We start from the raw sequence: 14,240 nt of genomic DNA on the forward strand, positions 1-14,240 counted from the left end.
TCCACCCCAAAACTGGATTGCAGGAAAAGCAGACAGGTTTTTGTCTCACGGTGAAATACGTTTTGGGTTGCATTTTTCGTAAGATTAAGAATGAATTTGCAGTGGAGGTTGGATAGTTTTCCATTGTCGGTCTCAATCGATGTTACAATCTCGAAATATCACATTTGGAAGGGAAGAAAGCCCGCGAGAGAAAGGCAGAAACAAACAGGGATGTAGAGAAAGGTGAGAAAGGGAGAGCATAGCTGTGATATTCGGAGACAGAAAGACGGGATATGACAGAAGAAATAGGCGAGGTGAGTGGAAGGAAGACCCAGAGGAAATGGATGGAGGGAAAAGAGCAGCAGTGAATACGAGAAGCATCAGAAAAAGAAAAAGAACAACCAAACATTTTTTTCCAGAAATACACACATGTAAGTAAGGAGGACTGGGAAATAGAAGCAGAAACTGACAAAGGACATTGTTTTGGGGAGACACAGGTCTCCCTGTTACAGAAGTAAAGGACACAGGTAAAGACAACCGTAAACTCCTGAGAGGAGCCGCTCTCTCCTACCCTTGTCATAATCTTCAAGGGGATCTGATCCTGGCAGTATAGCTGTTGGTATGTGCCGGAAATAATCACCTAGATTTCCCGGGTTCCTGCCCTCTAGAAGCTGACTTTTCTGATGACTAGTTGTCAGGTAGAGGATCATGTGAGATGCTACAACTAAGACTGAGGTAAGTAATTGACACGGAACCGAACCTCTGCCAAAGACACATTCAAGGGTGTGGAGTGGGAGCCCCCACTTTTATGAAAGAGCTAAGCAAAGGATTCTCTCAAGCAATTCTTTCTGATATCTGGTCTCTTCTCAATATTGGGCTCACAAGGAGGCCTCTTCTGAAAGCCTTGCCCAGTGCTCACACCTCCCTACCTGGCTGTCGCAACGCTGTTGGGGGACACAGAAGGGTACACAGTGCTATGGTAATTAACCAGACAGGCTGTGTAACCCTTCGGATTTGCCTCCATCGGCCTGTGAGCACCCTGCGGGGCAAAAGCCCAGCTCATCAGCTTTATATCCCCTGTGCCTAGCGAAGGACTTGCATTGACACACGACAGGTGCTTCTTTGTCCGGACACTGGACAAATTCAGATATGGGGAGGGTTGGGTCAGAGTTCTCTTGCTAAACCAGAAAGGCCAGGGATATGGGGACCTGTTGCCTGGGACGGAAATGATTAAAATGAAATTTTAGTGGATAGTGGGGTCTTCAGCATGTTCCTCTGTCTGTGGTTTGCTCCTGACTAGCTCTTAATAACTAAGGAATAAGTAAGTGGGCCCCAGGTGAGCACGGTGGTCCCTTCCAGCAGCGCTCCAGGATCAAAGAACCGCAGTAGAGACTCAAAGATAGTAGCTGACACTCCCCACATGCGCTCGCAGGGGCAGCCCCTGGATGCTCCTGTGGATCATGAGTGGGATTGAGATACGCAAAAGATCTCTTGCTCGGGATCTTCTAACCCAAAAGGAGTGGCAGACCAAGTGTCCTTGCCGCTCTCCCCACCCCCAAGGGCTACTGCGGGACAGAGGATGATGCATGGGTCTTCCCTGGCAGAGTCCAAGATGCATTCGACACACTTGCCCTAGGGACAGTGTGTCCACGGCAAGAACCCCCTTTCCAAGACGGGCGGCAAACTCCTGGTTTTGGGGAGCCGGTGACCTGAACCTCCCCTGGCCCCCGCAGATTACCTCCTTCTGGGAGGAAATCTCTCTCCCCGCCCCCATTCGACCGGTGCGGGCTGAAGGCTAACGCTGGGGTCACTTGGCGGCCAAAGGGTGACCCTGGTCGCCCGCCAAAGAGTGAAAGCATGCAGTCCTCGGACCCCAGCTTCGGGTCGGCCTGCGCTGCGATCGAGAAGGGAAGAGGAGACGGCGGCAGACGCCCCGAAGCTTGCCGGAGATTCGTCTCCTCATTTTCCTAACTAGCCAGCCACCCTCAGTCAGTGCGCTTAATGGCGTATCTGGCCGGACGATCGAGCTCTTTGAAGGGACAGACACAGTGACCATCCCAATAAATCTTGACCCACGAATAAGCGAATCGACCCTCTTAATGAGGCGGGCCCACGGTCGCCGCCAGAACGTAGTATCGATTAGTTTTCCCGGGGCCACCCCCAGCCGCTCCTCCCGGCTCGTCCAAGGCTTCCTCCTAGTTTTCTCCCCTTGGCGGGATCCACTGGGGACGGGAGCCCAAACCCTGGGCTGGAGCAAAGGTCGGAGTCGGAGGACCCCCGTCACCTCCGCTCTCGCCGGGATCCTCCTGCTGCGGCCGCGAGGGAGGCGCACCAACCGCGCAGAGCGCGCAGCGCAGTCCGCGCCGGGGCCAAAAATGCGGGAACCGGCGCGCCGCAGGGAAAAAAGCGCGGGCCCGCTTTCCAATCCCAGCGCCTGGTTTTCTAGTTTATTTGGGCCTCTTGCATTCGGCCTGGTTATTGTGTCCCGGGCTTGGGGCCTGAGTCCCTGCCTTCAGCTCTTCTCCCTCCCCAGGTCGTGTTCCATTTTTCTCCACGCCGGGGGCTCCAGCCTCCACTACAGCAACCAAGCCCCTCGCCGCGAGACCTACTCCCGTCGCCGCTCCCTCCGTGCCCAGGTGGTTTGCTCCCTCGAGGCGCCCCGGCTGGGTCCCGGGGCGATCGGGCCGCCGAGAGGGGCAAGGCGAGTGGAGAGGACACGCTCTTGGAAACGCAGTTATTATTTTTATGGGAGTGTTACTTTAGAGGGAATGAAAATAACCCGGACGCGTGGCCGTGGACGGCGTCGCGTCCCTCGCCCTCGCCCAGCGCCCTTTAGCCGAGGCTGGAGGACTGCAAAGCGAGCCACATTGCATGAAGTCCAGTCTTCATTTCACCATTTCCTAGGCACCCCAGCCTAGGGGCGGGGATCGCAGGGTCAGGGGGTCGGGGGCGCACACGTATTTTTGGGGAGGGAGGGGTGAGTTGCAGAGGGTAACAGAGAAGAGGATTCATTTTCCAGGGCCAGGGGCTGTTTGGGAAGGGTAAAGTCGTGTCCTAGTTTGGGGGGCCCAGTGCCCGGTGGGGGGACAGCAGCGTTAGCCTCCGCCTCCCTCCTCCTCTGCCCCTCTCCGCAAACACCCTGAAGGAATGAGGTCACGTGGGTGAGTAGTGGGCGGGACCTACTCTTGTCTGGAGGAAAAAGCCATTTTGTCGTCCCCCCCGCCCCGGTCCCTCCCCTCCCCCCGCCGTCCCCTCCCCCCTCCCCTCTCTTCCTCCCACCCCAAGCTGCTTTCACAAACTCCTTTCTTACCGTAGGTTTCTCCCCACCCGCCGCCCGAGCGAACGACGCGGCCGGGGTCCCCCTCCCCTCCCTTCCCTCCTTCCCTCCCTCCCATCCCCCCTCCCCGAGACCCACGGACCCCGAACCCAGGTAAGCGGACACGGACCCCCTTCCTTGCCTCCTGCTACCCCATAACCGTCTGGGGATTGGGGGGGGCGGTGCACCTCTTTACGCATCCCTGTGGGAGGGGGCCGCCCCGAGCCGGGCCTGCTGCTCGCGTCTGCGCCCCACCCCCGCCAGCCCCGATCGGGCTCTCCCGATCCGCCTTTCTTTCTCCCTTTTTTCTCTCCCATTTTCCCTTCTTTCCCTTCCAAGATGGCCGCAGTGGATTCCCCTTTTAACGATTTGGCGTCTCCCTCGACCACCACCTCTTTGTGCCTCAGCTCCGTCCTAGACCTGCTCCGGAGGTAGCGAGGGGGAGGGTCCGAGGCAGACACAAAGGCTTTGGGGCTCCGTGTGGGGTGGATCTGTACCCCGCTCGCCCTCCCCAAGAGCCAGAGCAGCCCCGGTTCTACCCCACTACCCGCCTCGGTTTGGGGAGGGGTCGCTCTCTGCTTTTTCTGTGGCCACCCTGGCGTCGTGGACGTGCAAGGACTTGAGGCCGAGAGGAAGAGGACATGCTTTTTTGATTGCTGCGGGGCCGGAGGAGGGCGCTCTTTCCTGCCCGGGTCCCCGTCCTCTCGGGCACCTCCCCCAGCCGGTTTCTTCCCCCCGATCCCTGGACTGGGCGCCCCGCCCCCTCCCCAACCACCTAAGAAGAGCCTCTTTCTCCGGAACACCCCTCCTTGCGCCCCGCCGAAAGTTTGGCTCTAGGGAAGATAGGAGCGGCCACCCGGTAACTGGGGTCCCCGATCCTCTGACCCAGGCTCCGGGGGCAGCCAGGGAGGAGGGGGTGGAATGGAAATGCCGGGGGAAGGTTTATCGCGGTATTTCCCGTCGCCAGCGGAGGCAAGAGGGGCCCGACTGACCCGCCCGTCCCCCAGTGGGGAGCCTGGCTGCCCCTTTCCTCCCCAGGCCGTCCAGCCGCCAGCTCCGAGGGGGTGGGACCCCCTGGGCAAGTAGACACCCCTGCCCCTCCTGTCTCCGCGTTGGGCCCAGGCATGCCGCTGCCCCCTCCCCCACGGCCCCCATCTGCCCAGAATTGCTCTGGATGGCAGGAGGAGGCCTGGAGTGGCGAATTTGCCAGTAAATATTGTGCAAGTGTTACCCCGCGCTTGCCCCTGGTCTTTGTCTCTCAGAGCCACCCCTTACCCCCGTTTCTGCCTCAGTCTCTCCAGGGCGTCCTGTAGCTAGGGGGTAGGGGTGTCCCTTGGTTGTCTCCCATTCCATTCTGATGCCTCGTTCTCTGGGCCGCTTGCAGTTTGCATCTGTTCCTGAAACTATACTTTCTCTTCTTCCTCTCCCTTCCACTCTGTTCCAGGGTGTTAGTACTTGGAAAGAAGCATAAAGCCAGCTCTGTTGCAGTTTTTTGGTGGTGAGGTTTTCCCAGGGGTTCCCTCATTGGAGGTGGGGGTTGCAGTCTTAGAGCTGTCTTTGGAATAACACAGGAAACAGACCTGTGACTTAGGATCCAGACACTGTGTAGCTGGGTGGGGTTCAAGTTGAAGTCTTAGGGGGTGGGTAGGAAGGGGGCTCTCTGCTGCCCTGGCCTTGCCTGAGAGATCTTGGTGGATGGAGCTGTTGCCATGGGAATGGAGAGAGCCCCAAGAGGAAGAGGTTATATCTTTGTGCAGGTCAGATGCCCACCCCACTCCTCCAGTCTCTTGGCCTCCAGAGTGGAGGTTGGGAGCTGCACTGTCTTTGTTGCCAGAAGACTTATGTTATAATTTACACTGGGTGGACCAGGGATGCACAAAAGGTTAGTGTGTTTGCAGCTCTGGTTTCAGCCACGGATGTCAGACTGTGTGCTTCTGGATGGGGTGAGTGGAGGTGGCTCTGCATCTGGCAAATGTGGGCCTGGCTTTGGTCTGGCTGTATGTATGATGGGGGTGTGTCTGGCCCTGTGTGTCTGTCTGGCTGTGTCTGTGTGTGTTGTGTCTGTCTGGCCTTGTGTGTTGAGTGTGAGAGAGATGGAGGGGGTGTGCCTGGCGGTGTGTGTGTATTTTGGGCTTTTGTCTTTGTTTGATATTAGGAAGCTGAGAGGTGGGAAAGGAAGGGAGGGTAGAGTGAGCCCAGCTTCAGGAGGCTAGAAGCCTTTTCAGTGATGCTGGTGAGGGAGCAGATCCTTGTCCCAGGAAGGATTGAGAGGTTGACAGTGCTCCCAGGTGGACCCCCGTATTCCCCTCAAATACATGGGGCTTGCACAGTTGCACCCACACATTTGGGAGAGGAATGGACTCCTAGAACCTAGGGTCTGAGTCTTGACAGTATACTCTGGCTCACTGTGCTTCTATACAGCCTCAGTTTCCCTGTTGTACCATGGATGTGAGATGAGGCCTCTGCTCCCTCTTTATACTTCAAGGTGAGAATGTGTGCTGATGGTCATATTTTGGCCAGACTTTGACCCCTCCCAGGAGGCTCACTGAGTGGTCTTCTAGGGAACCTGGAGTCTTACTTTCTACCTTCCTGGATGGAATCAGGCCAGGCTTATTGATTCTTAAATGAGTGGGGAGCCTGGCCTAGGTGCCAGTGTGTAAAGAGCACTGGACTGGGAGTCAAGACAGTTTCTAGTCCTAGGACTGCTACTGCGTTGCTGTGTGACCTTAGACAAGTCACTTCTTTCTGAGTTTCTTCATCTGTAAAATGAAATGACTGGACAAGATGCTTTCTAAAACCCCTCCTACCTCTGCAATTCTAGACGTCTGGATATGACCTTGAGTGACTTTTCCCAAGACCTGGAGGTTTTCTGTTGAGGGAGTTGGGCTAATTTCATTTGGAGGAAAGAATGCTGTAGCTGGGCATCCAAAGGAGCAGAGGGACCTCTAGGTTATCAGAGATTGGCTATGATTTCTGCAGGGAACATTAAAAAACTGACAGTGAGAGAGGCTTGAATTTTGGGGGAGCTTCCAGAAAGATCTGGGTTAAAACAAAGAGATGGGGGTGGTCTTTATTAGTAGGGGACTTTGAGGATGAGGAAAGACAAATGCCAGCCTTGAATGGCAAGGAGGAGTTGGAATTGGGTGCTGATCGATCTCCTTTCCTGCCACTGTAGCTGAGACCAGGGACTACAAGGGCCAGAAGCATAGGCCACCCAACTATTGTGCCCTTGTAAAGACAGTGGTTTGGGACAGAAGACACTGAAGGACTTGGCCCCCAATTGGGGGTGGGAGATGGTGCTCAGGTCTACTGTGGGGATATGGTTGTGACTGACCTGTTAGAGCCCCCAGAACTCCACAGGGGCTACTTCCCAATGACCCTTGGTTTCCCTTTACTGCTTCTTGGATTTGTCTTTCCCTCTCTGTCTCCCTCAGGCTATTCCGATCTCCCAGCCTCTTCTTCCCTAAAGTGATGATGCTGGCAGTCCAGCCACCTATCACACCTCTTCCCTCTGCTACTCGCAACACACCAGCCAGTTGCAGCTGGGGAGGAATTGGGTGTCAGTTTTAGGGCCCTGAGGCTTCCTGGTGGGGGATGAGATGGGGAGGGGGTGGCTTGGGGGAACAGGTAACCATGGCAATCAGGTGAGTAACCAATCAGGGCTTCTCCCCAGTCCCAGAGGTCAGGGTCTGAGGCTCTGGGGATGGGGTAAGGGGAGCAGGGAGTATCACAAGGGGGGCTCATTTCTTGGGAGATAGAGGAACATTTCATTCCTTCAGTAAGCACCGCAGTTCTTTTCTTCACCCGAGCATCTAGAAAGGAGCTTGAAGGATGGTCGGTCTGGGTCTGAATGCTCACAAATGCTTAAAGAAGTGAGACGGTGAGGGTCATGGTCATGTGCTTAGGAACACCTATGTGTTGAGGACATAGTCTGCCTTGCAGGAACTAGATGGAAATTCTTAGGAGCAAGTGTCTGTTTGAAAACGCAAGTGTGTGAATGAGGTGGCAAAGGCAGTGTGAAGCGCTACGTGTTTGTGTGTGTGTATGAGAGAGGGGAGGGGTGTGACATTCACTGATAGCAACCTAGACCCCCAGCATTATCAGAGCCCCAAATGTTTTGTTCCTGGCTGTGTGCACACACAGATTCTTTTGGACAGACACACACACGGGACAACTAGTCATAAAAAGTACCTTTGGAGGCCCAGACGGCACGTATGCATTCAATATTATACATACTCAGTGAGACGGCCACTTGGAGTTTGTTCTTTCGTCTGGATGGTTGTAATAATATTTGGGCTCCTTGCCAGGGATGAGGTTACCATGGAAACGACCAAACAGTGGAGTCACCAGCAAGCCTGCTACATAACTGAAGGGGGGACTCTCGCAGGGAAGACAGAAGGAGTCCACCGTATGTGTGGCCAAAACCCCTTTCCTCTGGCCAGGCCTGCAGGTCTCAGTTGCTGCATGCCTGCTGGCTCTCTGGGCTGGCTGGCTTGTTCCCCTCTGTCTGCCCTGCTAGTTGGTGTTTCTCCCATGTGTGGCCTTTGTGTCTCTCCATCTCTTTCGGTGTCTGGCCAGCCTCTGTTGGCTGTTTGGGTTCTGGCCAAACTCATCCTGGGGTCTCTATAGAAACTGCTGATCCTGGCTGTGAATTTCTGGTCCTAGAAAACCCAATGTGGTGTCTTTAGAAATGTTTCTGGAAAGGAGAGAAAGGTGTATGTTGTAAAAGAGCCGTTGGGGTTTGGCCACCCTCCCAAGCTCCACCCCTTGGGCTTTTACTCTGGGAAAGAGGAAGAAGGGAGGGGCCATCCCTTATGGGTGCAGCTTTGATTTTTATTCCAAGAAGTAAGAACATCAGCCAATCCAGAGCTGGGCTTTGCCTAACCTCCTGGGACCTTGCCAGAGTCTGGCTGGGCTGGGCTAGCGTTCAGGTGGGCTGGGGACCGGGAATTTTCTGCCCAGCTTTGGCAGGCATCTCAGAGTCTGTGGTCTTTCTCTGGACAGTCTGTGGACAGGTTGCTGAGGACGTGTCATCGGGTGGGAGATGATGGTTGGCAGTGCCCACGTGGGGAAATAACTGTGTGCATGGGGAGGGTAGTTCTGGATGTGTGTGCTTGTGGGCACAGGGGAGCTGTGTTCCTCAGTATATCCTGCGTGAGCACCAAGCTTGGAGCCTACATGGTCAGCATACAGTGGATTTCCAGGTTGCTGCTCTGGGGCCGGGGCTGGATGCAGGGCCAGAAGGAAAAGTGATGGGGTGCCCCTTCAAACTTAAAGCAGCCTGTGTTTCCAGGGAAGGCTTCCTGGAGGAGGAGTAGATGGGATGGAAGAGGGTAGAATGGATACAAAGACCAAGTCAGGGGCATTTGCCTGCCTCCCCACATCCTCTGGAGAGTTGGGTAGTACTTCCTGTGATTGAATCTCAGTCTTTCCTGCTGCTCCTGAGGTGGAGCCTGACCTTGTTGCTCAAGGTTAGGTGAATCTCCAGAGCCCCCGGCACCCAGTAAACACTCAGAGGGGGCCAGAAAGAACCAGACCCTTACATGCACCCAAACCAAGGCGGAGAGGAAGGGCCTTGGGCTCAGAGAGGATGTTGGATCTCTGGGTTTCTAATTCCACTTTTACTTCCCAGGGTAACGCTCCCTAGGCCCCCAACCCCCTCCCCGGCATCATGCATCGGACCACACGGATCAAAATCACGGAGCTGAACCCTCACCTCATGTGTGCCCTCTGCGGGGGGTACTTCATCGATGCTACGACCATTGTAGAGTGCTTGCATTCCTGTGAGTTGGGTGGAGGGGCTGCTTCTCAGGGTGGGCAGCCTCTGCCTAAGTTGGAGGGGCACTGCCCAGGGAAGGCAGAGCACAAGCCTGAAAAGTGAACATGCCTGTGCCTGGTGGGGGTCCCTAGGTCATAGAGAGGCTGCCTGGCAGGGGAGGCTGGAGGTTTCAGCCCAGACTTCATTTCAGGGACTTTCATCTGAAATCTCTGTGGCTGAAATTTCACCCCCTGAAGATGCAGGTGTCCCTGGTGTGCCCTACAGGCTTGGGGATAAGGGGCCAAGGACCCTGGGAGATATGTAGCAGGCTGGCTGTTGTTTTGTACTCCATGAGGGGAACTTGGGCCTTGGGGCTCACCGTATACATGACACTGGCCTCATACACACACGTACACGCGTAAGATCTGTCCTCTCCCAAGGATGGATATGGAACATTTGCCCTCCATGCAGAACAGGACCACATTGGCCCTCTGAACAGGCCTAAACTGTGGGGACAAGGTGGAGAAGGGAGGCCTGAACCTGAGTGGAGGGTATGGGGGCTGGGCCTGGTTACAAAGGGGGCTGACTCCTCTCTCTCTCTCTATCCCCCAAGTCTGCAAAACCTGCATCGTGCGCTACCTGGAGACCAACAAGTACTGCCCCATGTGTGATGTGCAGGTCCATAAAACCCGGCCGCTGCTGAGCATCAGGTGGGCCTCGCACTGCCCCTCCTGCCCCTGAGATCCTCTGGGTCAGCTCCCCTGTGTCCCTCAGCCCTCCTTGTTCCTGTAGCCAAAGTGGCAGATCGGGGAGAAGCACTGGGCCTCTTCCCTCCCTCCAGGTTGTATCCAGCTGAGAAGTAGCGGAGGGATAAAGACCAGGTCCTGAATCTGAGGAAGGGAGGGGAGCAGTAGGATCCCTGGCTGGGAGATCAGGGTGAGAGGATTGTTAATAGGGCCCTGTATGTTGTTTTCCAGATCTGACAAAACCCTCCAAGACATCGTCTACAAATTGGTCCCTGGGCTTTTTAAAGGTATCCACACACCCTTCCTCCTCCTGCCCCCCCCCCCAGCCTGTTGCTTCCTCCTCACCGTTTCTTTCCCTCTTTCAGATGAGATGAAACGGCGGCGGGATTTCTATGCAGCGTACCCCCTGACGGAAGGTGAGTTCATGTGTGTGCACTCCCAGGCCCGGGACCGTGAGTGCGTGGCGCTGCCCCAGGCATGCGGGCCGGGTGCACTGGGCTGCCCATCCTCCACGCCCCACCCCCACGCCACCTCCTTGGCCCAGAGGAAGGCTGGGGCCACCCCGCTGGGCTCCGAGACCCTGGGCCCTTGGTGGGGCTCCATTCCCCCCTCCTAGGCCAGCCCACTCAGGTTTCTCCTTTTGCAGTCCCCAATGGCTCCAACGAGGACCGTGGTGAGGTCCTGGAGCAGGAGAAGGGGGCTCTGAGTGATGATGAGATTGTCAGCCTCTCTATCGAGTTCTACGAAGCTGTCAGGCAAGTGTGTCCTACGCCTGGTCCTTTTGGGGTCCTAGGCTGAGTTGCGCCCTTCTCCCACCCTGGCCCCATTCCCTTGGAAGGGTGTGTGTACTGGGGAATCCTGCCTGAGCCAGGGTCTCCTTAGCTTCACTCTATGTTGTCGTTGTGTGTCCCCCCCACCAGGGACCGGGAGGAGAAGAAGGGCCCCCTGGAGAATGGGGATGGGGACAAGGAGAAGGTGAGTCCTGGGGCCTGCCCAAGAGTGGGGTATGGGCTGGGAGACAGTGCCTGGTGCACCATAGCCCTGGGGTGCCTCTCCCCTGGCAGACAGGGGTGCGCTTCCTGCGATGCCCAGCAGCCATGACCGTCATGCATCTGGCCAAGTTTCTTCGCAACAAGATGGATGTGCCCAGCAAGTACAAGGTGAGTCCCTGGGCCCTTTGAAAAAAGTATCTGTGGGTGGGTGTGTCTGACAATCTGTGCATTCCAGCCATTGTTCACGGCTGACTGGGTGTCACCGAGGGCCCACCTGGTTGTGTAAGTGCGCCCAGTAGAAGGGTAATTGAAACCAAGATTAGGGTGGGGCAGTTTGCATCTGTTGAAGCCAGTGTACAGAGGTACAGGGGAGCAAGGTGGTGTGTGTGTGTATGCTTGCACACTCAGAAGTGTGGCAGAGGTATGTGTGTAAAAACACAGGGTCTTATCTGGGGCCAGCTGGCTGAAGGAAGGCCAGTCTGAAATTCCAACAGAACTGTAGGAAATTGCTTCTGAAACTTGAATGTGTCTGTGATCCCTTAGCGATCTTGTTAAAATGCAGATTCTGATTCAGCAGATTCCTCATTTCCAGCAAGTTCCCAGGTGCTGCCAATGCTACTGGTCCCCAGAGCACACTTTGAATATCAAGGATCTAGAACAGTGGATCCAAAACTTTATGTCAGAATCACATGGGGAGCTCTAAAACTCAACTCATATATCTTGCCAGCTAAACCAGAATCTCTGGGGGTGAGATCCAAGCATTGGTCATTTTTAAAGCTCCCTGAGTGATTCCACTATGCAGCCTGGGTCAGAGCCAGTGCTCCCCAAGATGCTTCTCACTCCGGGCCTTTTCTTTGCCCATTAGCTCCTCTGGGGGACCTGCTGGGAATAAAAGGGGACCCAGATGGCTATGTGGATGGCAGGGGCAGGGGGTTGTTAATGATGTGGGTATCTCCTCTGGATCCCTTTCCACCTGGTGGTCAGGAGTTCTCTTGGGACCCCAGAGTAATTGGGGACCACCTGCAAGTCCACTTTGGCCACCCCCCTCCCCCCCAGACCCCTAACTTGGATCCTGTTTGCAAGATGGCCAGGGCCTGAAGCCTGGCCAGGGTCATGGGGGTCTCCGTCTCCTCCAGGTGGAGGTTTTGTACGAGGACGAGCCACTGAAGGAATACTACACCCTCATGGACATCGCCTACATCTACCCCTGGCGGCGGGTGAGCAGCGCTGGGAGGGACCCCTACAGGGCTGGCATTGGTCTGTGCCCACAGTGCCCACAGGAGCCACCCTGCTCTAATCACAGACAGTTCACCTCTTGTCCCATGAGCTGGCCATGTCCAGGGCGGCCCGCCATACCAGTTAGGCCTCGGGGCTCTCTTACCGATGACCTCCCACACTCAGGAGAAAAGACCCTTGGACAGATTCCATGCCCCACCTTGGGTCAGAAAAGGGCCTGGTGACTGAGGAGTAAATGTTGCTTTCTGCTCTTTGGCCTCCCTCTTTTTCTCTCCAGTCCCTGGTCTTGCACTTCGCTGGGTCTCATGTGCCTGTCTCTCCGGCCTTGCTCACTCCGCCTCTCAGTCTCGCTTTGCCTAGGTCCTCCTACTCTTCCAGGTCTTTCTCTCCAAGGCTCCAACCTTTCCTTTCTTCCTCTTCGGGCACTGTGGGATGAAGGTTGGCAGCTGCCTGGTTAGCCTTTCTCCTGACACCCTCCCCTTCCCTCCTCTCCTCCACCCCTGTCCCTGCAGAACGGTCCTCTCCCTCTCAAGTACCGGGTCCAGCCAGCCTGCAAGCGGCTCACCTTGCCTACAGCACCCACCCCCTCTGAGGGCACCAACACCAGTGGGGCGTCAGAGTGTGAGTCAGTCAGCGACAAGGCTCCCAGCCCTGCCACCTTGCCGGCCACCTCCTCCTCCCTGCCCAGCCCAGCCACACCCTCCCATGGCTCTCCTAGCTCCCATGGGCCTCCGGCCACCCACCCTACCTCCCCTACTCCCCCTTCAGCAGCCAGTGGGGTCACCACAGCTACCAACGGGGGCGCCTCGAACTGCCTGCAGACACCACCCTCCACCAGCAGGGGGCGCAAGATGACTGTCAATGGAGCTCCTGTGCCCCCCTTAACTTGAGGAAAGGGACCTTCCCCCTCCTTTTCCAGCCATGCCTCTCCACCCCTCCACTTTTTCTGGGCTCCTTTTTCCACCTCTTCTACTTTTCCCAGCTCCTCCCACCTTAGGGGTGGGGGGGTGGGTTTTATAAATAAATCTATATATATATGTACATAGGAAAAACCAAATATACATACTTATTTTCTATGGACCAACCAGATTAATTTAAATGCCACAGGAAACAAACTTTATGTGTGTGTGTATGTGTGGGGGATGGGTGTTAATTTTTAAGGAGTCTTGTGTAATTTGCTCTACTCGCTTTTTGTGGGTGCCTGGAAGTGGGCTGGAGGGGCTACTTGAGGCTCAGTAAAGCTCTGCCCTATCCTCCTGTTTCCCAAGGCAGATGGGGTGTTGGGGACCCACCAGCCCCCAAAGCTTTAGGCACAACTCTAACGGCTGTGTATGGGTCCACCCTCTTTCTCTCCCCATCTTGGCTGCTGTCCTGCCCCCCCCAACCAGCCCCCCCCCCATGTTGAATGTCCAGAGACTTGCTAAGACAGTGCCTTTTACAAATGCAGTTTATCCCCTGGTTCTGAGGAGCAAGAGGGTGGTGGAGATGGTATCACCCTTACCTCCTCCTCTTGCAGTGGAGACTTTGTGCAAAGAACAGGTCTGCCTTTTTTGTTTTGTTCCCTGTGTGTGTGGCCTTTGCATCATTTTCCTTGTGGAAGAGAAGATTCGGGCCATGGGAGGCCCTGGCCCTTGAAATTCCACTGTGGCTTTAGGATTGTGAACTGCTTCACCCCCATGTGCCCCAGCCTCCACCCAGGAACCTGCAACAGCAAGCCTGGTGATAAAGTCTGACTTGGGGACCTGGAGTGGAGAGGTGGAGTGGGGTAAACCTCAGACAAGCACAGACCCCAGATTTTGCCAAAGGCAAACAGCTCTCCAGCCCCCTCCCCACCCCGGCTGAGGCCCAGTCAGGAAAGAGCCTCAGGGGCATCTGAAAGCACAAGAAGACAGGCACTAGTAAGCTCTGTCCTCAGCTCCATCCTGAGAGGTCAGTGGACCGCCCCCTGAAGGGCAGACCCCGATAGATCCCTGCCTACCTGTTTTCTTCCAGTGTACATAGATCAGATGGGGGAGGAGGGGTGGAAGCAAGACTGTCACAACCTGGGTGTTTGGGGTTGGGTACCCCCAATGGGTTTGTCTGCGTTTGCACCTTGCCCTTTGTCTGAGGTGCTATGACTGTACCCTCCTCCTACCCTGGGACATTTGTATCTCCTGGCTTTGTAATAAATGCTGCATACTCTCCAGAGCCTCTAGTTCTTTGGGGCAGAGGGG

At 55.7% G+C, this 14,240-nt stretch overlaps 1 protein-coding gene across 2 annotated transcripts; it reads left to right on the forward strand.

Moving 5' to 3' along the window:
* Nucleotides 1-3,259: 3,259 nt before the first annotated feature.
* On the forward strand, nucleotides 3,260-14,210 carry PCGF2 (polycomb group ring finger 2). Of its 2 annotated transcripts, XM_087826152.1 has the most exons (11): nucleotides 3,260-3,409; nucleotides 3,635-3,726; nucleotides 8,928-9,078; nucleotides 9,667-9,763; nucleotides 10,031-10,086; nucleotides 10,165-10,215; nucleotides 10,446-10,554; nucleotides 10,720-10,774; nucleotides 10,864-10,959; nucleotides 11,928-12,008; nucleotides 12,540-14,210. In XM_087826152.1, exons 3-11 carry the CDS (start codon nucleotides 8,967-8,969, stop codon nucleotides 12,915-12,917), a joined length of 1,035 nt encoding a protein of 344 aa, XP_087682278.1. In that variant the 5' UTR covers nucleotides 3,260-3,409; nucleotides 3,635-3,726; nucleotides 8,928-8,966; the 3' UTR covers nucleotides 12,918-14,210. The 2 variants fall into 2 exon arrangements, with proteins under 2 accessions (XP_087682278.1, XP_016057787.2); XM_016202301.2 differs by lacking the exon at nucleotides 3,635-3,726 and having other exon boundaries at nucleotides 3,261-3,409.
* Nucleotides 14,211-14,240: the final 30 nt, after the last annotated feature.

This window comes from Miniopterus natalensis, chromosome 17 (genome assembly GCF_054644295.1).
Source record: "Miniopterus natalensis isolate mMinNat1 chromosome 17, mMinNat1.hap1, whole genome shotgun sequence".
Taxonomy (NCBI): domain Eukaryota; kingdom Metazoa; phylum Chordata; class Mammalia; order Chiroptera; family Miniopteridae; genus Miniopterus; species Miniopterus natalensis.

What these genes read in the sequence shown, in the direction of transcription:
- PCGF2 (XM_087826152.1), top strand. Translation starts at nt 8,967, where the DNA reads ATGCATCGGACCACACGGATCAAAATCACGGAGCTGAACCCTCACCTC. An exon ending in GGGATGGGGACAAGGAGAAG is followed by an intron (nt 10,775 to 10,863) that starts GTGAGTCCTGGG and finishes CTCCCCTGGCAG; the next exon opens with ACAGGGGTGCGCTTCCTGCG. An exon ending in ACATCTACCCCTGGCGGCGG is followed by an intron (nt 12,009 to 12,539) that starts GTGAGCAGCGCT and finishes CTGTCCCTGCAG; the next exon opens with AACGGTCCTCTCCCTCTCAA.